Below are 23,294 nucleotides of genomic sequence, written 5' to 3' on the forward strand. Positions count from 1 at the left end.
GCTATTTCCAAAGACAGAGAAGCTTCCAAAGTCTCTCTGTCGGCTGGCTGAATCCTTCAACAAAATTTCAGCTCTATATCTTCTGAAAAATCCCATCTTGTCGCCAAATGTGATATGTTCACAGAGCACAGCACACACAGCTTTCTATAAAGGCAGACAGCATCTCAGAAGTTCCGGAAGCTTCTGGTCAGCTGACACCTTTAGTTGCAGTAACACAATACGTCCACATCCACAGTGTGGAGCTACAACATTACAAGCTTACAGACATTACACACACACACAAACAGGTCATTCGATCCAACCAGTACATGCCGGCCGGCAATACACACAGCCCTCTGGGGCAGAGAATTCCAAAGATTCATACCTTCTGAGTAAATAAATTTCTCCTCATCTCAGTCCTAAATGGCCGACCCTTTATCCTGAGGCTATGACTCCTAGTTTGAGGCTCTCCAGCCAGGGAAATCAACCTCTCAGCATCTACCTTGTAAATCCTGCTAAGTATTTTGTATATTTCAATGAGATCACCTCTCATTCTTCTAAACTCCATAGAATAAAGATCCAGTTTACTCAATCTCTCCTCATAGGACAATCCCCTCATCTCAGGAATCAATCTAGTGAGCCTTCGTTGCACTCCCTCTAAGGCAAATATATCCTTCCTTAGGTAATTACCCCTCGCCCCGATTGGAAACAGTAACCTTCCAGGTTGAAGACCTGTCGCCACACCAGAGTATAGGCAGCCTCAGAACTGCTAGTAAAAAGTAATTGAAAAATGTCACAAATGTATTACTATCTTCAGGGGCTTGTGCATGGTGATGATTGGTCAGTCACAGCATGGTGATGATTGGTCAGTCACAGCACGGTGATGATTGGTCAGTCACAGCGACACACACACACACACACACACATACAGTCTTTGTGATCAGGGGTTAGGGTTGGGCACAGAAATAACCTTCAAAACAGAGGAAGAATGAACCTGCTCAGAACCTTTCTTATTCCATTCCAAGATTAACAAGGACTGATCAAGCAAAAGATTAGAACAAAATGGAATGTGATTAAAACTGGGGTTTAAAAAAAAACAGGAAAATGGAAAAATCCGTCTGACAGTAATTCAGACATCACATGGAAAATCGGGATTTTTCCTGCATTACAAAATGAGAATTACGGGTCTCTGAGCAGCCTGATCCTGCACTGCAAACACAGGAAATCATTTTTGACACATGAAGCTATTGCAGTTTTAACCCCAATTGTCCTGTGATCTATCTCATCCACCTTCATGAATCGCCTGTCCTTCCAACCCTTTGCTCCTATTTGATGACCACCACTTGATCTTTGTACATTTCTGAAGCCCCGTATATAACAGCAAGTAGGGGAGCTGTGACTGTTCCTGCACCAACTCTTGCTTGCTTTGACACACTTCTATTTGTAAACTTCATAGAATGACATAGGATACATGGCACAGAAACAGGCCATTCGGCCCAACCAGTCTATGCCTGCGTCTATGCTCCATTCGAGCCTCCTTCCGTCTTTCCTCATCTAACTTTGTCAGCATAAACCTCTATTCCCTTCTTCCTACCAAAATGTAATACCTCACATTTATCTGTGACGATCTTCATTTGCCAATTATATGCCCATTCTACAAGTTTATTAATGTCCTCCTGTAATTTGTTGCAATCCTCCTCAGTATTGACTATCGTCCCCAATTTGGTGTCATCCTCAAATTTAGAAATTGTGTTTTTGATTCCAAAGTCTAAATCATTAATATATATTGTAAACAACAGGGGTCCCCAGCACTGATCCTTTGGAACACCACTACCCACCTTCTGCCAGTGAATAGTTATCCTTTACCCTTATTCTCTGCTTTGTGTCTTGAAGCCAGCTAGCTATCCATTCTGCTACTTGTCCCCTGACTCCACATTCTCTGACATTGTTCATCAGTCTATTATGGGATAATTTATCAAAAGCCTTTTGAAAATCTATATAAATTACATCTACTTCATTACCATTGTCTGCTCTCTCTGTTACCTCTTCAAAAAATTCAATGAGGTTAGAAACAAGGGGCCCAAGTTTCCACAAGAAAAAAAACGGGCGCCCCTCCGAGCTGGACGCCCGTTTTTCGCGCCTAAAACGGCGCCTAAAAAAATCCTCGGTATTCTCCACCTACTTACAGGTCCTGTGGCCCTCGGCGCAGCCAGCACGAGCTGTGGGGGGACGGAGCCAGGTCCCGGCGCTGAAAACAGTGCCGGGACCTCTGCACATGCGCGCTACAGTCGGCACGCAAGTGCAGTAGCTCCAGGCGCCGAACTGTGTGGGAGGGGCCCGAAGCACGCAGCCCCTAGCCCTGGCCCAATGGCCTCACTGGGGCTGCATGAATGAGGCTCCTCCCACAGCCAGCTCCTGCTCCCCGCCCGACCAGACCCGACACTCGCTCCCCCCCTCCCCCGACCCGACACCCGCTCCCCTCCCCCGACCCGACACCCCCCCCCAACCCGACACCCGCTCCCCCCCCGACCCGACACCCGCTCCCCCCCCGCCCCGACCGACCCGAGACCTGCTCCCCCCCCCCCGACCCGACACCCGCTCCCCCCCCGACCCGACACCCGCTCCCCCCCCGCCCCGACCGACCCGAGACCTGCTCCCCCCCCCCCCCCGACCCGACACCCGCTCTCCCCCCCCGCCGCCCCGACCCGAGACCCGACACCCCCCGCCCCGACCCGACCCGAGACCCAACACCCCCCGCCCCGACCCGAGACCCGCTCCCCCCCGACTGACCCGACCCGCGCTCCTGTTCCCCGACCCGACCCCCCCCGCTCTCTCTCTCTCCCTCCCCCCCTCCCTCTCTCTCCCTCCCCCCCTCCCTCTCTCTCCCTCCCCTCCTCCCTCTCTCTCCCTCCCCCTCTCCCTCTCTCTCCCCCCTCCCTCTCTCTCCCTCCCCCCTCCCTCTCTCTCTCCCTCTCTCTCTCCCCCCCTCCCTCTCTCTCCCCCCCTCCCTCTCTCTCCCCCCCTCCCTCTCTCTCTCCCCCCCCCTCCCTCTCTCTCCCCCCCCTCCCTCTCTCTCCCCTCCCTCTCTCTCTCCCCCCTCCCTCTCTCTCTCTCTCTCTCCCCCCCTCTCTTTCTCTCTCTCCCTCCCCCCACCCGTCTCTTTCTTTTCCTCCCCCCCCCCTCTGTCTCTCTCTCTCTCTCTCTCTCTCTCCCCCTCCCGCTCAGCGGCACGAACGGCTGCAGAATTCTCCCTGGCTGAAGCACTTTCACACAGGTAGGAAGATGGTTTATTTAATCTTTTCTTGGCTTATAAATGTTTATTCAGGTTGGATTTATTTGTATAATATTTGTAGAAGTATAAATAAGGATTTATTGTCGAATTTAATGAGTTCCCTTCCCACCTCGTTCTGGACGCCTAATTTGTAACCTGCGCCTGATTTTTTAATGTGTAGAACAGGTTTTTTCAGTTCTACAAAAATCTTCACTGGCTCCATTCTACTTTAGTTTGGAGTACATTTTCACTGTGGAAACTTTCAAATCAGGCGTCAGTGGCCGGACACGCCCCCTTTTGAAGAAAAAATTCTGTTCCAAAGTAGAACTGTTCTACCTGACTAGAACTGCAGAAAAAAAAATGTGGAGAATTGCGATTTCTAAAATAGTCCGTTCTCCACCAGTTGCTCCTAAAAATCAGGCGCGAATCATGTGGAAACTTGGGTCCATAGAAACATAGAAAATAGGTGCAGGAGTAGGCCATTCGGCCCTTCTAGCCTGCACTGCCATTCAATGAGTTCATGGTTCAAGCAAGACTTTTCCCTTTTGAAATCCATGCTGACTATTCATTACTATATTTTTGGTTTAAAGATGTTCTTCTATTTTCTCCTTTAGTAGCAATTCCATTATTTTTCCTACCACAGATATTAAGCGAACTGGTCTATAATTCCCTGGATATGTTCTATCTCTTCTTAAATATAGCTATTACATTATTAGCTATCCTCCAGTCTTCTGGCACTACACCTATTTGTAACGAATTAATTAAATATGTGTAGCCATGCCTCTGCTATCTCTTATCTAGATTCTTTTAAAATGTGTGGATGCAATCCATCCAGACCAAGGATTTTATTCTCTGAGTTTGATTAGTTTATTTAATATATACCCTCTTTTTATTTTAAATGCACTTATCTCCTTTCCAATCTCATCATCCAATGTCATGCCAACCTGTTCTATTCCCCTGGTAAATACTGAAGCAAAATAATGATTTAATATTTCTGCCATCTCTCTATCGTTACCTGTAGTATTATCCTGTCTATCCCTTAATTGCCCTATTCCCAAAGTTCCTTCTTTATTGAAGTGACTGTAAAATATGTTCCTTGATAATTTAATTTAATAGTTCCACTTTGCCTTCCTAAATGGTTTTTTGACTTATTTCTTAATCTCTTCATATTCTCCCTTATCATGCACTCCTCTGCTGTCGTTGTACTTCATAAAATCATAGAAATTTAGAGCACGGAAGGAGGCCATTTCGGCCCATCATGTCCCCGCCGGCAGACCAAGAGCTATCCAGCCTAATCCCACTTTCGAGCTTTTGGTCTGTAGCCCTGCAGGTTACTGCACTTCAAGTGCACATCCAAGTATTTTTTAAATGTGGTGAGGGTTTCTGCCTCTACTACCCTTTCAGGCAGTGAGTTCCAGACCCCCACTACCCTCTGAGTAAAGAAATTTCCCCTCATATCTCCCCTAAACCTCCCCCCAATTACTTGAAATCTATGTTCCCTGGTTGTTGACCCCTCTGCCAAGGGAAACAGGTCATTCCTATCCACTCTATCCAGGACCCTCATAATTTTATACACCTCGATCATGTCTCCCCTTAGCCTCCTCTGTTCCAAAGAAAACAGACCCAGCATCTCCAATCTTTCCTCATAGCCAAAATTCTCCAGTCCAGGCAACGTTCTTATAAATCTCCTCTGCACCCTTTCCAATGCAATCACATCTTTCCTGTAATGTGGTGACCAGAACTGCACACAGTACTCCAGCTGCGGCCTAACCAGTGTTTTATACAGTTCAAGCATAATCTCCTTGTTCTTGTATTCCATGCCTCGACTAATAAAGGCAAGTATTTCGTATGCCTTCTTAACCACCTTCTCTACCTGGCCTGCTACCTTTAGGAATCTGTGGACCTGCACTCCAAAGTCCCTTTGTTCCTCGACACATTTCAGTGTCGTACCATTTAATGTGTTTTCCCTTGCCTTGTTAGACCTCGCAAAATGCATGACCTCACACTTATCCGGATTGAATTCCATTTGCCACTGTTCTGCCCACCTGACCAGTACATTGATATCTTCCTGCAATCCGCAGCTTTCTTCTTCAAAGAGGCATACTTGATGTATGCCTCTTTCCTTACCCTCAATTGTTCCCTTATGGTTTTATTCATCTCTGGAGTCTCATTAGTATTTAGTTTGTTCTTTCCTTTTCACAGAATACGTTGTTCCTGCACACCGTTTTAAATATTCCCATTGCTGTTCTACATTGTGGTTTGCCAATATTATTGCCCATTTTATCTTCCCAAGTTCCATTCTCAGCCCCTCAAAATCAGTTTTTCTCCAAGCTATTACCCTGTTTTTTGTCATACTTATGTCCTTCTCAATTATCATCTTAAAGCGTATTATATTATGGTCATTATTGCCTAGATGTTCCCCTATTTTTACTTCTCATCTGCTCTCGTTCATTCCCTATTACTAGATCCAATAGCGAATTCTCCCTTGTTGGGCTTTTTACATATTGGATTAGAAAGGAGTCGTGTACACATTGTAGGAACCCCATTCCCTTATCCCCTTTATCTACTTCTTCTGTCCAATTGATATAAGCATATTATGGGCTAAACTTTCCTTTCATTTTTGGCAAGTTTCCGGCGATTTTCTCGGCGGTACAGCTGTGTTTACTAGAGAATCCGCCCGGCGAAAATTTCCCCCTTAGTTTTTCCAATGGTATCGCCCAAATCTCAAAACGACCACCAGGACCAAACCGCTGATGTGCACCGCCGAGAAAATTGCCAGCGCATAAGTTTGGCCTCAACGGAAGCTCATCCAGATCGCCGAGGGAACTGCTCTGTGAAAGCTGCTTAAACAGGGCGGTAGGTGAGTACTCTGCAAAGAAAGGTAAGTTAAAGGTTCTTTTTTTTATTGTAAAACAGCGATTAGCTTTAAAAGTGTCTTGGGAACGTTTTTTTAAACTTTTTATTTTTCTTTGTGAATTTTTTTTTAAGTTTTCCCCCTCCGCAGCCTCAGACGAAAATTTTTTTTAAATGTTAAAAACCGCCCGTTTTACTTAATTTCTCTTTAACCGCCAAGAAACCGCCGAGAATAATGGTGCAAGATCCACTTTCTCGCCGGGCGATTATTTTTAACTTAATAATGGAAATTTTGGCTAATCGCTGTTTTACAATAAAAAAAAGAACCTTCAACTTACCTTTCTTTGCAGAATACTCACCTACCGCCCTGTTTAAGCAGCTTTCACAGAGCAGTTCCCTCGGCGATCTGGATGAGCTTCCGTTGAGGCCAAACTTATGCGCTGGCAATTTTCTCGGCGGTGCACATCAGCGGTTTGGTCCCGGTGGTCGTTTTGAGATTTAGGCGATAATGGAAATTTTGTTACTTACAAAATGTTAGCGTTTTTTCTGGACGGGCAATCGGGCGTTGAGGGGCTCTTGGGAAAGTCTAGCCAGATATGCTTTTTACTCAATTGATAACTGATTATTATTCTATGTTTCTTACTTCAACTGATAACGTGAAGCAAAACTGCTTTAAATACCGAAGTCTTTCAGCAAATCTCTCTGCTCTGACATGTACATATTTTAATGAGATGATCTGTTCAATCCTGGCTCCGTGGTTTAGGGCCATGATTGAAAACTTCATGATGGTAAAGGAGGAGATTCTCAACCTCAAAGTCTGTTCTGCACACACAGGTGGCCCAGGGAGAATGTGTTTAAAATACCGACATAGCAACTTGGGGAACACGCCACAGACACACCTTAACAGACATGTGCTCAGTCCTGTTAAAAACTACTTGCCTATCAAAAGATCCAAATAATTAGCAGTTTTGGTGTAAGTGAGGACGAGTGAGAGCGGATGCGAGAGAGAGCGCGAGATTGTTTGCGCTCGTGGGATTGTGTGTTTCTTTTTTAAAAAAAGGTTCAATCGCAATGCTTTTATATGAAACTGAGGCCTTGAAGTTCAGAAGTGTTGGCTGCGTGGCCCAGGCCAACATCCCCTGCATCGAAGCACTGACCAGCTCCGTTGGGCGGGCCACATTGTTTGCATGTCCAACACAAGACTCCCAAAGCAAGTGCTCTATTCGGAACTCCAACACTGCAGGCGAGCCCCAGGTGGGCAGAGAAAACGTTTCAAGGGCACCCTCAAAGCCTCCTTGATAAAGTGCAACATCCTCACCGGCACCTGGGAATCCCTAGACATAGATCGCCCAAAGTGGAGGAAAAGCATCCAGGAGGGCACTGAGCACCTCGAGTCTCGTCGCCTAGAACATGCGGAGGACAAGCGCGGGCAGCGGAAGGAACGTGCAGCAAGCCAGACTCCCCACCCACCCTTTCCTTCAACGACTGTTTGTCCCACCTGTGACAGAGACTGTAATTCCCATATTGGACTGTTCAGTCACCTGAGAACTCACTTTTAGAGTGGAAGCAAGTTTTCCTCGATTTCAAAGGATTGCCAATGATGATGATTTCAGTTTTGCGCATGCTCGAAATTTAACAATGAAAAGCCGGTCCCAGGCTGCGCAGTTGCACAGCTTTGAGGGAACGTTGGATCAGTGTCATATCATAGGCTGGCACCCATCAAGACAATAGAGTAGAGATGTATAGGAACAGAGGAATGGGAGGAGGCCATTTAGCCCCTCGAATGAAATGCTACACAGTGAGATCATGGCTGATCTGCAATCTAACTCCATATACCCTTTGCCCCATATCCCTTAATACCTTAGTTTAACAGAAATCTTTTAATCACAGATTTAAAATGATCAATTGACCCATTATCAACTGTCATTTGTGGATGCAGAGAGGATGTTTCCACTGAAGGGGAGACTAGAACTAGGGGGCATAATCTTAGAATAAGGGGCCACCCATTTAAAACGGAGATAAGGAGGAATTTCTTCTCTCAGAGGGTTGTAAATCTGTGGAATTCGCTGCCTCAGTGAGCTGTGGAAGCTGGGTCATTGAATAAATTTAAGGCGGAGATAGACAGTTTCTTAACCGATAAGGGAATAAGGGGTTATGGGGAGCGGGCAGGGAAGTGGACCTGAGCCCATGATAGGATCAGCCATGATAGTATTAAATGGCAGAGCAGGCTCAAGGGGCCACATGGCCTGCTCCGGCTCCTATTTCTTATGTTCTTATGTTTACAGCATAGAAATTATTTAACAGGACAGAGCACATCCTGAAAAAGTGTGCATTTGTAATGCTTGAATCTTGTGTATAGGGAGGTGCAAATTACTGAACCCAAAATATACTCCTAGTAAAATAAATAATCCAGCAAGGAAGAAAGAGTTAACAGCATTTGTAGATTCCGGACACTTAAACCGTTACAGTAGCCACGGATCACAGTTATTGTACACACCCTACTGGATCACCTGGTTACTGTACACACCGTACTGGACCCGGTCACTGTACACACCTGTGCCAGATCATAGTTACTGTACACACTGCTGGATCACATGGTTACTGTACACACTGGATCACACGGTCACTGTACACACTGGATCACATGGTTACTGTACACCACACCGGATCAGTTACTGTACACACTGCGCCGGATCATAGTTACTGTACACACTGCATCATACGGTTACTGCACACACTGCACTGGATCACAGTTACTGTACACACTAGATCACAGTTACTGTACACACTGGATCACGCAGTTACTATACACACCAAATCACCCCAGTTAATGTACACATTGGATCACAGTTACTGTACACACCTTACTGGATTTGGCCATTTAGACATAAAAATCAATCTTGCAGTAGTTGAGGAGAGCTCAAACAGCAAAACAAAGCACTTTTCTTTAATGAGACCTTTGTTTCATAGATTGTTTCCATTCATTCGGACAATCTTTTACCACAAGACTTGCAGTTCTCACATTAACTCCCCAGCACATTAATAGGATTAACACTGAATCCAAACACTCACGATCACTAAAAAACCTTGGAGTAAAGATCATAGGTCGCCTTGCTGTGTGCCTTGTGTAAAGGACAAAGGGGAATTGGCAGAGACTGGTGTAGTATCACCTATACAGAACCCAATTCTGTCAGAACAACTTCCTTGCGCACTGACACAATGCAGCAACAGTGCGTGTGCCAGTCACTATCCAAACATTGCAGGCAATACAGCCACTGGTGCAACAGCCAAGCACTCCACATATACAAATACTTCACGAAACAGCACAGACACATCAGCTCCAGCTCACACACTGCTGGCCTCCACTTCAACTTTATTGCACTGATACCCAGATACACAATGATACATTGGTGTCAAAACAGAAAAAAAATGATAAGAGGAACTTTCAGGAAAAGAATGGATCGATTCCAAACTGTAACCACATGTTTACAGGAAAGGGGCTCGGAGGGGAATAAAATAACCTTGCATTTCATGGAAGCTTATTATCAAGGGCTGGTTATAGTCTAATGTGTACATGGTAGTATTGTGATATACATTGTATTTACAGCACTTTTACATCCTTAATTAATACAGAACGTTGCAGACATTCCTACAGAGAGAGGCAAATCTTGGCCTCAAGCCCAAAGCAACAGGGAGCTCCTGATACTCAGCCAAAGGCAGACACAGATGGAAGTAATGTACAGTGCTGGGTCTGAGAGAGAGAGAGAGAAAGAAGGAAGATTTTAAAAAGTTATTTTTCTTACTTACCACTCTCGCTTTTTTCAATAACATCCACCACTTCCCCTGCCTTCAGGCTGATCTCAGAGTTCTCCTGCTTCTCATAGTTGGCGACCACCATATATTGATCCAAAACCATGGGCTCTGAGACAGCCTCTGAACCTGGAGTAGGGAAAAAGCAAGCTGTCAGCCAACTCGCAGCCATGGCTCCTCGCGAGCGACAGACTATCCCACTTACGATAGGTCAAATCTTTAGCACCCCTCAACCAATCAGAACTCAAGCTCAGTGTACAGCATATTCCTAAAGATCTGGCCATATAGAATCTTCCTTCCAGCCCCTCAGCTGCACCGCGTAACATTTGAATCTTCAGACTTGCGTTTAATTTAAGATTCCTGGAACTTTAATCCCAGACGAGATGTTAGCACGAGGCCCAAAATATTCATGGCTCTTAATTTCATGTCACACACATAATCAGGAAGAATGCCAGCAGCCGCTACAGAGACAGAGTTAAAAATAATAAACAGCCCGTCCCGTCCCTCTCTGCCAGGGAGAGACCAGAGGCAGTGTGGGGGATGAGAACACCAATGGCAATCGACTGCTTTCAAAGCCTTAAATAGAAACACATGAGTGGGACGGACCAGGGAGGGGGAGCTGTTTACATAACAGTAAGACACTGAAATGCTGCATTTCCCAGCGTCGTTATCTTATTATCTGTTTTCTTATCTAACTCCCCAAAGTCATTACTAAATAATCTTCACAAGTATGTACTCAGCTTTCACACTGTTCATACAGAATCTCGTCCACTGCCTTCAAATGCTGACAAACTTAGCGAAAGCTGCTGATAAAAGAGCAGCTCTCGGCTTTCCTGGGCCTTCCACAGGCCTTTCCTGGAAGCTGTAGGAAAGTATTTATTGTCTGCTGACTGAATATCAATTACTGCCAGAATTCATTCCACTTTCATCATACTTCAGTAATGCCTTTACTGACAGCTCCAGTGCACAAACCCCACCCTCAGTATAAAGTTACATTTCTAAACAACAAAGAGCAGTCAAACCAGGCCCAGCCCACAGCTTCCAGTCAGGGAGTCCAGCCAAAGGGCCAAACTCCCAATGCTGTCCATCACTAAGAGCAAGCACCTCCTCTCATTTTGACACACATTAATCCAACGTAATCCTGAGCACACAACTAGCCCTGACTCCTATATACACCTGGCACAGCAGCAAGCTCCTCATCCCAACATTCTAGCCTGAGTTGAGGGAACTGATGTAGAACAGATCAGCCATGTATCCTGATAGCCAGCTACAGAAACGCAGTCACTGACAGTCGTTCAGCAGCTGCTGAATTCTACAGCCAGGCACTCCACTCTTGTTACAGGCTGTTTTGCTGAGTGGCACTTTTTAGGGTGAGGGCAGAAGGAAAAGCTCGTATTAAATGAGAAACTGAATGGGCTACACAGAGCCATCAGAAGCCGCAGCATCATTCCTATTGTACAGGGCTTGCTGTTGCATGCTCGCTGACAGCATTATAAGGTAGAAGGCAGCTGCTGCTCTACAACCCTATTAACCCTAACAGTGCTGCCGTGGCATTTTGGCATCAAAAATCAATTTCTTATGAAGAAGCAGGGAATATTTTTCTGGGTGGTTTTTAAAGTCTACCATACAGTGGAGTAGAATGTTTCGGTGCAAGGGGTGTCGCAGTTGTGTGGGTGGACTGGTTGGCCTGGGTGCTCTTTACCTTTGTTCATTGGTTTATATGTAACCTTCAGGGCTGCTGACCAAGGGCCATGTGGCTCTTTGCCGGCCGGCGCAGACACGTTGGGCTGTAAATTTCTATGTTTCTAACTGAGAAATAGCTCTGACTATCCACGTACAGCAAATAGTATCTCTATTTGTAAAATTGCTTACACAGTTGTCATAGTGACATGAACAAACCTTCCCCCACTCCCCATACATGATGGACCTTCCCCCTCACTCCCAGTACATGATGGACCTTCCCCCCCACCCCCCACTCTCAGTACATGATGGACCTTCCCTCCACCCCCCACTCCCAGTACATGATGGACCTTCCCCCTCACTCCCAGTACATGATGGACCTTCCCCCCCACCCCCCACTCTCAGTACATGATGGACCTTCCCTCCACCCCCCACTCCCAGTACATGATGGACATTCCCCCTCACTCCCAGTACATGATGGACCTTCCCCCTCACTCCCAGTACATGATGGACCGTCCCCCTCACTCCCAGTACATGATGGACCTTCCCCCCCACTCCCAGTACATGGTGGATCTTCCCCCCCACCCCCAGTACATGATGGACCTTCCCCCCCCCCACTCCCAGTACATGATGGACCTTCCCCCACTCCCAGTACATGATGGACCATCTCCCTCACTCCCAGTACATGATGGACCTTCCCCCCCACCCCTCACTCCCAGTACATGATGGACCTTCCCCCCCACCCCCCACTCCCAGTACATGATGGACCTTCCCCCCCACTCCCAGAACATGGTGGATCTTCCCCCCCACCCCCCCACTCCCAGGACATGATGGACCTTCCCCCCCCCACTCCCAGTATATGATGGACCTTCCCCCACTCCCAGTACATGATGGACCATCCCCCTCACTCCCAGGACATGATGGACCTTCCCCCCCACCCCTCACTCCCAGTACATGATGGACCTTCCCCCCCACCCCCCACTCCCAGTACATGATGGACCTTCCCCCCAACCCCCCACTCCCAGTACATGATGGACTTTCCCCCTCACTCCCAGTACATGATGGACCTTCCCCCCACTCCTTTAAAATTACATTTAAAATCTGTTTAATTGTATGTCTTACCTATACATGTGCATCTTTTATTTGTACCAGTTACTGATATAAAAGTCTATAGTTTAGTGACTAAAACACCAATAACTTCATAATTAATGTACTTTTTAAATTATGTTTTTGATCGTATTTGTAGATGTAATCATATTTCTTCATGACAATATAATTTAAATATTTCTTTATCACTCATATATTACTTTTATTATATTATTCTACAGTAAAGATTCAACAACCACTATGTTAGATTAAACTTAACATTTAATGTGTTCATGGTCTCTTAAAGGATCCTGGTTTAAAATGCATCATGAATGACATCATCAGCCCTTCTCCATCTAATTGGGCCAATGCTGGAGGGGGGCTTAATAGGCCACATTAAGGTAAGTTCATTTTCTACAGCGGATGGAGCCAGCAGCGGGTTTGACCCGATATGACCACTGGCCGCACCAGACACACCAAGGTAAGGAAAATTCTGGCCTTTAAATTCACTGAATCACTCGACTGATTCCTCCTGGAAATGCACTCATCAAACAATTACGATGATTTTACAACTGTTGATTTTTCTACTTTCAAATGCAAATTGCTAGTGAGTGTCAAGTAATGATCTGATGGAAACCTCACACTTCAACAGTTTATAATGAATTTATCAAGTATTTATTCATGTGTAAATCACAGTATAACACCAGCAGTCACATCCCCATTTTACACCAACCTCAAAAGCCGTGACTTTCAATGCGACATTCAGCTTGATCAGTGATATTTGATATGTTATATGGTTGTGAAGAAAAATGGAACTTTCTCTCCTTTGATGATCAACAGCTTTCAAATCAGCTGATATGGAGGCAGTGATCAAATGCATAACATGTGAATCAAAAGGAATGGCACAGCAAGAGATGGTGGCAGAACATCCATTATCAATATGATGTGAGACTGCTAGTACAGCAGCACGATGATCTGGGGGACAGCCTGTTACAGGAGGTAAAGGCTGCATCCATTATCATCACAAATTGCTTGCCATCACCACCTGCTTTCAGACTAAAGAACTAGCAATGCAAATTATTGGAACCTTTTATTCACCCTTTCCAATTCATACATAACAGCAACATGTACCCACTATAGACAATTAGAGAGGATGTGGTATAATTAGTGTACAGCTTTTAAAAAACAAGGCATACTGAAACCATATAGCATCACATATAAAAAAAACTCTGTATTAGACAATCATTGAATGATACAGCACAGGAGAGCATTCGTCCCATCGTGCTTGTGCCAGCTCTTTAAAAGACAACCTGCCCTTTCCTCATAGCCCTGCAAATTGTTCCTTTTCCAGTTTTTATCAAAATCTCTTTTGAAAGTTATTATTCCACCACCCTTTCAGACAGTGCATTCGAGATCATAACATCTCTGAAATGTTTTTATCCTCATGCTGCCTCTGGTTCTTTTGCCAATTACCTTAAGTCTCTGTTCTCTGGTTACCGACCCTTCTGCCACTGGAAACGATTTCCCCTTAATTACTCTTTAAAAACCCTTCATGATTTTGGACACTTCTATTAAATATACCCCCCGATCTAAGGAGGACAATTACAGCTTTTCCAGTCTCTCCACCAAAAGGATGTCCAGCATCCCTGGTACCATTCAAGTAAATTTTCTCTCCACACTTTGGGCCCAACTTTGGCCATGACTTGCATCAATTTTTTTGGAGTAAGTTGTTTTTCTGGCGCAAGTTAAAAAATGCCATTTTCCCCAAAATATTTGCTCCAGAGTAAGTCAGTTAGGTACGATTTTTTTTAGGTCAGTTTTTTTTTCAAAAGGGGCGTTCCCAGACACTTAGGCCAGTTTTGGCCATTTATGCCACTTTGGCCAGCTAAAACTTACTCCAAATTGACTTAGGTCAGCGTATGTGGCCAGCTCCGAAAAATCTTGCGGGCAGTGAAGAAAAAGCAGCGGACATTCGGCAGACATTAGGGCAGGGACAAGGGAGGGAAGGGAACTGGAGAGGATCTCAACAACCAAGCACCAAACATTGCAAGGAAAAGCTCAAACAATTAAAATACTAATAAAAATGAAGTAAATCCTACCGGAGAAACGCAAACTGCTGGCCGCGATGTCACGGGGGGTGGGGGGGGGGGGGGGGGGGGAGGTGTTGGGGGTAGCCAGAGAGAGAGAGAGAGATACTGGTATTCAAAACACTCCTTCTCCCCACCCCCCCAAAACAATCTTTCACCAACACCCCCCCCCCACAAAACACTCCTCCTCCCCAATACATTCTTTCTCTCCCTCGCCCCCCCCCCTCGAAAACTCTCCTCCTCCTTCCCCACTGTGCAGCAGATGGAACAGCTCTTGTGAAGACAGATCTCCTGACATGACCAGGTACATGTGGAGGGCCAAAAGTAATGGGAGATATAGTCAAATGCCTCAGTTGTCACTATACCTGTATTTGTTGGCACGACCAACAGCAGGCCGGGGCCATTAGAGGGAGCAGCTTGCGGCGGCCTGGCCTGGAAATCGGCACGGTCCCAGCCTGCAAGACCATCAGCAGGCTGGGGCCATTAGAGGGAGCAGCGTGTGGCAACATGTCACTGCAGGGAGCAGACCGTGCTGCTGCAGTAGGGCGACGGCTAATTGCAGTGCGAGCAGGTGCAGCAGGAGCGGCGAGGTCGGGGCGAAGGAGCGGCAAGAGATCCTAGAGGGATGTGATCGGGGCCCAGGAGAGGCGAAGGTTCGGGGCCCAGCAGAGGCGAGGGCCCAGGGGCAGCATGGGCCAGCCCACGCTGTGATATGTGTGCGCACTAGGTCCGTGCAGCAGAGCTGGTCTCCAGTCGTCTTGGTTAATCCTTGCCACTGGACTAAGACCTAGTTCTGTCAAGCCCGTGTGGTGGCTGGGGTGCAACGGCCAACACACGTTAAAAAAGTCCATGCACAGGCATCTTCCACCCTTCAAGATTTAGTTCGGGATCTGGATTATGATTGAAACACCTGTGAACTCATCCATTTTTGGTGTGGAAGCAAGTCATCCTCATTTCGAGGGACTGCCTATGATGATGATGGTTTGTTGGCTCCACAAAAATTCCTCTTCTGTCATCTCAATTATGCCACTAGTTTGAAATCCTCGAAGGAATGTTCATAGAATCATAGAAATTTACAGCACGGAAGGAGGCCATTTCGGCCCATCGTGTTCGCGCCGGCCAACCAAGAGCTATCCAGCCTAATCCCACTTTCCAGCTCTTTGTACGTAGCCCTGCAGGTTACAGCACTTTAAGTGCACATCCAAGTATTTTTAAAATGTGGTGAGGATTTCTGCCTCGACCACCCTTTCATGCAGTGAGTTCCAGATGAAGAAATGCCCCCTCCTATCTCCTCTAAACCTCCCCCCATTACCTCACACTTAACTGGATTGAATTCCATTTGCCACTGTTCTGCCCACCTGACCAGTAAATTGATATCTTCCTGCAGTCTGCAGCTTTCTTCTTCATTATCAACCACACAGCCTATTTTAGTGTCATCTGCAAACTTCTTAATCATACCCCCAACATTTAAGTCCAAGTCATTGATATATACCACAAAAAGCAAGGGACCCAGCAATGAGCCCACTGGATACAGCCTCCCAGTCACAAATACACCCATCAACCATTACCCTCTGCATCCTGCCTCTGAGCCAATTTTAGATCCAACTTGCTACTTTGCCCCGGATCCCATGGGCAATTACTTTCGTGGCCAGTCTGCCATGTGGGTCCTTATCAAAAGCTTTGCTAAAATCCACATACACTACATGATTTAAATACCAATAGCAATCAAGAATAACAAAGATAACTATCAAAAGTGGAAACAATACAAAAGCAGAGAACTACCCACCAAAGCCAATTAAAGCATGGAGCAAAATATGGTAAAACATGTAAAGATAAAGTTAGCTGCAACAGAAGCCAACTGATACAGGCTCAATCACAGCTACCCAGCTTTTCTTAAATGCTTATCAAAATTTTACACGATGGGCAGAATTTACTTCTGTGTTGCATGATTCTTTGATTCTAATTTATAGTTCATCATAAAACATATCTAATTTTATTTATAAATAAACATGAATACTGTCCCATTGCTCTTCTGGTTATTTTATAAAAATCCACTAGTTGTCAGAGAGATTCAGTGCCTCTGAATTCACTGATTGCACTTCTGGTCCAGATGATATCAGCTCTGAATCCCACATCCCAGGACTCATGGGAGTCTCCTCCTGAACCCACCTCCAAATGCTGCAATGCCCCATGTCCAGAGACAACCACATGCTACAATACCCCTCCGACAAGCCTCTCACCCATAGCAACATCAGGACACTATCCCCCCACCCCCTCCGACAAGCCTCTCACCTACAGCAACAGCAGGACACTATCCCCCCACCCCCTCCGACAAGCCTCTCACCTACAGCAACAGCAGGACACTATCGCCCTGACCAGCCCTTCACCACATCAGGACAATCCCTCTTCAGATAAAAATGATAAAAGTGTAAATACGATAAAAGTGTAAATAAAGAGCTGAGCAGTTGTCAGCTGTGTGAAGCAGGATTGAAATATGACTGACTGCCACTGTATGCCATGCACATTAGGAACGTGTGTTTTTATAAAAACGTGCCCCAGTAGGGAAATAGTTGAGTAAAAAGCTCATCAGTGCTACTACACAACATCCATCCCTCAATGTTTCATTGATTATGTAACAAACTGCGTATCTTATCCATCAGTGCGCACAAGCACTCTCGTGCCACTGATAGAGGAGTAGCTCACACAACCTGACCTCGCAGTGCCTGAATGGTAATGCCAGGTGCCTGGTTCAACAGCAACTTAAAAGAGCAGAATTAGTGAAGTTGCACATCCCCAGCCTCTAACTTTCCACCCATTAATTTTAAGAAACAGGAAATTATATGCTGGGGGTGTGTAATTTCCAAATATGTACTCCTGCCATACACAGAGTGCCAAATTTCCCCAACAGTGTCTTCAATGTAGCAAAAGGCATGGACGCTGCTTGCTTAAGGAGGAAAAGAAAGTGCCAAAGCTCTTGGTCCTGATCACTTGCCAATTGTGTTGAAGAAAGCTTGGTGAGTTGCTGCAGTGCATCCTTCAGCTAGTACACACTGCGTCCAAAGTGCATCAGTGGTGGTGGGAAGGGGGGGGGGGGGGCGGGGGCGGAGGCAGAGAGTAGAGTGGCTGGACAGGAGATAAGTATAGCGGAAGGGGTGTTCGGGTCAAAGAAGCAGCCAAAGCAGAGATGTGAGTGAACAAGGAGCAACAGTAGTTGCAACATTAGCAGTTGATGTGCGTGGGGAGATTGGAAGTGCTTTGACTAGGGCGGATTTTGCTTCACATTTGTAACAAAGTTCCTGATCTGGAGCCAGCCTGGAAGAGGTTTGCCTGGTGCGGCCGAGAAACTGGGGTGTGTAGTCTCCCTGTGTTCCAAGTACTGTGCGATGTGTATTCATCAGCAGGTGCTGAAGGAGGGCTCAGGGGAGGGCTGGAGTTACCATTTGATTTCCGGGGCACACTATACCTTGAAACATGAGGATCAGCCACTGGCCAAGTTGTTGGGAGGTAGCTTCAGTTATTCATCTTACAGTAAACGTCACAACAATTTTACACCCTGCAAACTACAAACTGCAACTACTGCCTGAGCAATTGTATTGCAGCCTTCTCTTCCCAGTCTTGAACTTGAGTGGGTTCAGCTCTTCATGCGTAAGCACCATTATTATTACCATATCGTCTCTTTCCCAAGACAAGAGCAAGCTGCAGGGTTTGGTGGGAACTTTAGAAAACATTCATCCGTATTTTTAAATGGAAGCCGTAGGTAGAGGTGTAGTTTGGCTAGACGTTTGAGTTCCGCTGCAATGCAGTTACAATTAGATGCTAAAGTAGCCTAAAGTTAAGTGCAGGAGGCGAGATTTGAACACGAGGCCCATTCAAACAATGCTATCGTTTGGAAACTCAGCTCAGATTTGCGTAAGAAATAAAAAATGCTGCTCTAAGGCCAACCTAATGTGTTTGTAATTAAGATAATTTTGGAAGCTGTCCACTGTCAGATACGTGTGTATAAAAGCTCCGTGTCAGATTGCACACTGCTCTTGGAACAATGTTTAAGTAGGTTTTGAATAAGCATATTTTTGAAAACCAGGAACTGGCAAAATTCAGGCACAATGTGCAAAGCAAAAATACGGCAGGACGGAGTACTGAAGCTCACTGTGCCAAAGTACGAGAGCATGTGTGCTCAATACCCCAAGCTATTTTTAAGATTGCTGCCATACCACTGGGGGAAGAGAGCAGAGGGAAAAGGACAGTTAACAGAGCAATGTGGAGGACACAGAATAGGAAACATAGAGCAGAGTGCTGGCATCTTCTCAAAAGGACAGTCTTTTGGACCACCTATTAGTGCCCTGGCCACTGTCACCCGCGCCCCAAGTTACAGGTAGGGTATCAGTGTTAGGTGTGATTGTATTATTGTTGGTTTTGAGGGGAAGTATTACCAATATTACTATATTACGTCAATTAAATTTCCCCATAACCTTCTCTATCAGTTCCTCTTAATAGCTTCAAAACTTCAATCAAATCACCCCTTAATCTTCTAAATTCCAGGGAATACAACCCTAGTTTGTATAATCTCTCCTTGTAATTTAACCCTTGGAGTTTTATCATTCTAGAAAATTCGCAGCTGCACTCCCTCCAAGGTTAATATATCCTTCCTACAGTGTGCTGCCCAGAACTGACCACAGTACTCCAGGTGTGGTCTAACCAGAATTTCGTATAGCTGTAGCATGACTTCTAACCTCTTGTATTCTAGTCCTCTAGATATAAAGGCCTGCATTCCATTAGCCTTTGTGGTTATTTTTTGTACCTGTTCATGACATTTTAATGATCTATGTATATGACCTCCACTGCTTCAAGCGTTTCACCATTTCGAAAGTACTCTGATCTATCCTTTTCAGATCCAAAGTTGATGACCTCACACTTGCATATATTGAAATTCCTTTGCCAAAATTTTGCCCAATTAATCTATTAATATATCTTTGTAATTTGATGATTCCATCTTTTTAAAAATTTGATCCTGGTATGTAGGCATTACTGGAAAGGCCAGCATTTATTGCCCACCCCTAATTGCCCTTGAGAAGGTGGTGGTGAGCCGCCGCCTTAAACCGCTGTAGTCCCTGTGGCGAAGGTGCTCCCACAGTGCTGTTAGGGAGAGGGTTCCAGGAATTTGACCCAGCAATGATGAAGTAATGAAGATATACTACCAAGTCAGGATGGCGTGCAACTTGGAGGGGAACTTGGAGGTGATGATGTTCCCATGTGCTTGCCGCCCTTGTCCTTCTAGGTGGGAGAGGTCACAGGTTTGGGAGGTGCGCCGAAGAAGCTTTGGTGAGTTGCTGCAGTGCATCTTGTAGATGGTACACACTGCAGCCACGGTGCGCCGGTGGTGGAGGGAGTGAATGTTTACGGTGGTGGATGGGGGGTCAATCAAGCGGGCTGCTTTGTCCTGGATGGTATCGAGCTTCTTGAGTATTGTTGGGAGTTGGAGCTGCACTCATCCAGGCATGTGGAGAATATTCCATCACACTTCTGACTTATGCCTTGTAGATGGTGGAAAGGCTTTGGGGAGTCAGGAGGTGAGACACTCGCCACAGAATACCCGGCCTCTGACCTGTTCTTGTAGCCACAGTATTTATGTGGCTGGTCCAGTTAAGTTTCTGGTCAATAGTGACCCCCAGGATGTTGATGGTGGCGGATGAATGTCAAGGGGCGGTAATCTCGCTTATTGGAAATAGTCATTGCCTTGCACTTGTGCGGCATGAATGTTACTGCCATTTATCAGCCCAAGTCTAAATATCGTCCAGGTCTTGCTGCATGCGGGCATGGACTGCTTCATTATCTGAGGAGTTGCGAATGGCACTGTGCAATCATCAGCGAACATCCCCACTTCTGACCTTATGATGGAGCGAGGGTCATTAATGAAGCAGTTGAAGATGGTTGAGCCGAGGACACTACCCTGAGGAATTCCTGCATCAATGTCTTGGGGCTGGGATGATTGACCTCTAGTCACCAGAACTCATTTTCCTTTGTGTTAGGTATAACTCCAGCCAGTTAATAGTTTATCCCGATTCCCATTGACTTCTGTTTTACGAGGGCTCCTTTGCCACATTCGGTCAAATGCTGCCTTTGGGCAGTCACTCTCAGTTCACCTCTGGAATTCAGCTCTTTTGTCCATGTTTGAACTAAGGCTATAATGAGGTCTGGAGCCGAGTGGTCCTGGTGGAACCCAAACTGGGCATCGGTAAGCAGGTTATTGGTGAGTAAGTGTTGCTTGATAGCACTATCGATGGCACCTTTCATCACTTTCCTCATGATTGAGAGTAGACTGATGGGGCGGTAATTGGCCGGATTGGATTTGTCCTGCTTTTTGTGGACCGGACATATCTGGGCAGTTTTCCACATTGTCAGATAGATGTCAGTGTTGTAGCTGTACTGAAACAGCTTGGTTAGAGGCGTGGCTAGTTCTGGAGCACAAGTCTTCAGCACGACAGCCGGGATGTTGTCAGGGCGCATTGTCTTTGCTGTTGCCAGTGCGCTCAGCCGTTTCTTAATATCACGTGGTTTGAATCGAATTTGCTGAAGATTGGCTTCTGTGATGGTGGAGAGCTCAGGTGGAGGCAGATATGGATTATCCACTCGACACTTCTGGGTGAAGATGATTGCAAACGCTTCAGCCTTGTCTTTTGCACTCATGTGCTAGGCTCCACCATCATTGAGGATGGGGATATTTATCAAGCCTCCTCCTCTCATTTGTTGTTTAATGGCCCACCACCATTCATGACAGGATGTGGCAGGACATAGAAACATAGAAAATAGGTGCAGGAGTAGGCCATTCGGCCCTTCGAGCCTGCACCGCTATTCAATGAGTTCATGGCTGAACATGCAACTTCAGTACCCCATTCCTGCTTTCTCACCATACCCCTTGATCCCCTAGTAGTAAGGACTACATCTAACTCCTTTTTGAATATATTTAGTGAATTGGCCTCAACAACTTTCTGTGGTAGAGAATTCCACAGGTTCACCACTCTGTGGGTGAAGAAGTTTCTATTCATCTCGGTCCTAAATGGCTTACCCCTTATCCTTGGACTGTGATCCCTGGTTCTGGACTTCCCCAACATTGGGAACATTCTTCCTGCATCTAACCTGTCTAAACCCGTCAGAATTTTAAACGTTTCTATGCGATCCCCTCTCATTCGTCTGAACTCCAGTGAATACAAGCCCAGTTGATCCAGTCTTTCTTGATATGTCAGTCCCGCCATCCCGGGAATCAGCCTGGTGAACCTTCGCTGCACTCCCTCAATAGCAAGAATGTTCTTCCTCAAGTTAGGAGACCAAAACTGTATACAATACTCCAGGTGTGGCTTTACCAAGGCCCTGTACAACTGTAGTAACACCTCCCTGCCCCTGTACTCAAATCCCCTCGCTATGAAGGCCAACATGCCATTTGCTTTCTTAACCGCCTGCTGTACCTGCATGCCAACCTTCAATGACTGATGTACCATGACACCCAGGTCTCATTGCACCTCCCCTTTTCCCAATGAGTCACCATTCAGATAATAGTCTGTCTCTCTGTTTTTACCACCAAAGTGGATAACCTCACATTTATCCACATTATACTTCATCTGCCATGCATTTGCCCACTCACCTAACCTATCCAAGTCACTCTACAGCCTCATAGCATCCTCCTCGCAGCTCACACTGCCACCCAACTTAGTGTCATCCGCAAATTTGGAGATACTACATTTAATCCCCTCGTCTAAATCATTAATGTACAATGTAAACAGCTGGGGCCCCAGCACAGAACCTTGCGGTATCCCACTACTCACTGCCTGCCATTCTGAAAAGTACCCATTTACTCCTACTCTTTGCTTCCTGTCTGACAACCAGTTCTCAATCCACGTCAGCACACTACCCCCAATCCCATGTGCTTTAACTTTGCACATTAATCTCTTGTGTGGGATCTTGTCGAAAGCCTTCTGAAAGTCCAAATATACCACATCAACTGGTTCTCCCTTGTCCACTCGACTGGAAACATCCTCAAAAAATTCCAGAAGATTTGTCAAGCATGATTTCCCTTTCACAAATCCATGCTGACTTGAACCTATCATGTCACCTCTTTCCAAATGCGCTGCTATGATATCCTTAATAATTGATTCCATCATTTTACCCACTACCGATGTCAGGCTGACCGGTCTATAATTCCCTGTTTTCTCTCTCCCTCCTTTTTTAAAAAGTGGGGTTACATTGGCTTCCCTCCACTCCATAGGAACTGATCCAGAGTCTATAGAATATTGGAAAATGACTGTCAATGCATCCGCTATTTTCAAGGCCACCTCCTTAAGTACTCTGGGATGCAGTCCATCAGGCCCTGGGGATTTATCGGCGTTCAATCCCATCAATTTCCCCAACACAATTTCCCGACTAATAAGGATTTCCCTCAGTTCCTCCTTCTTACTAGACCCTCTGACTCCTTTTATATCCGGAAGGTTGTTTGTGTCCTCCTTAGTGAATATCGAACCAAACTACTTGTTCAATTG

The 23,294-nt window shown here is 45.9% G+C and overlaps 1 protein-coding gene across 2 annotated transcripts in view; it reads right to left on the reverse strand.

The window, feature by feature from the left end:
• Positions 1-23,294, reverse strand: part of sh3pxd2aa (SH3 and PX domains 2Aa) — a 482,983-nt gene that overhangs the window by 161,882 nt on the left and 297,807 nt on the right. The window contains exon 7 of one of the 2 annotated variants that reach the window (XM_070876344.1): positions 9,911-10,042. In XM_070876344.1, the coding sequence (XP_070732445.1) occupies positions 9,911-10,042 (132 nt within the window). Of the gene's footprint in view, positions 1-9,910; positions 10,676-23,294 lie in introns of those variants that run through there. The other variant, XM_070876343.1, reaches the window with a different exon arrangement.

Source organism: Pristiophorus japonicus, chromosome 3 (assembly GCF_044704955.1).
Source record: "Pristiophorus japonicus isolate sPriJap1 chromosome 3, sPriJap1.hap1, whole genome shotgun sequence".
In the NCBI taxonomy this organism is placed as follows: Eukaryota; Metazoa; Chordata; class Chondrichthyes; family Pristiophoridae; genus Pristiophorus; species Pristiophorus japonicus.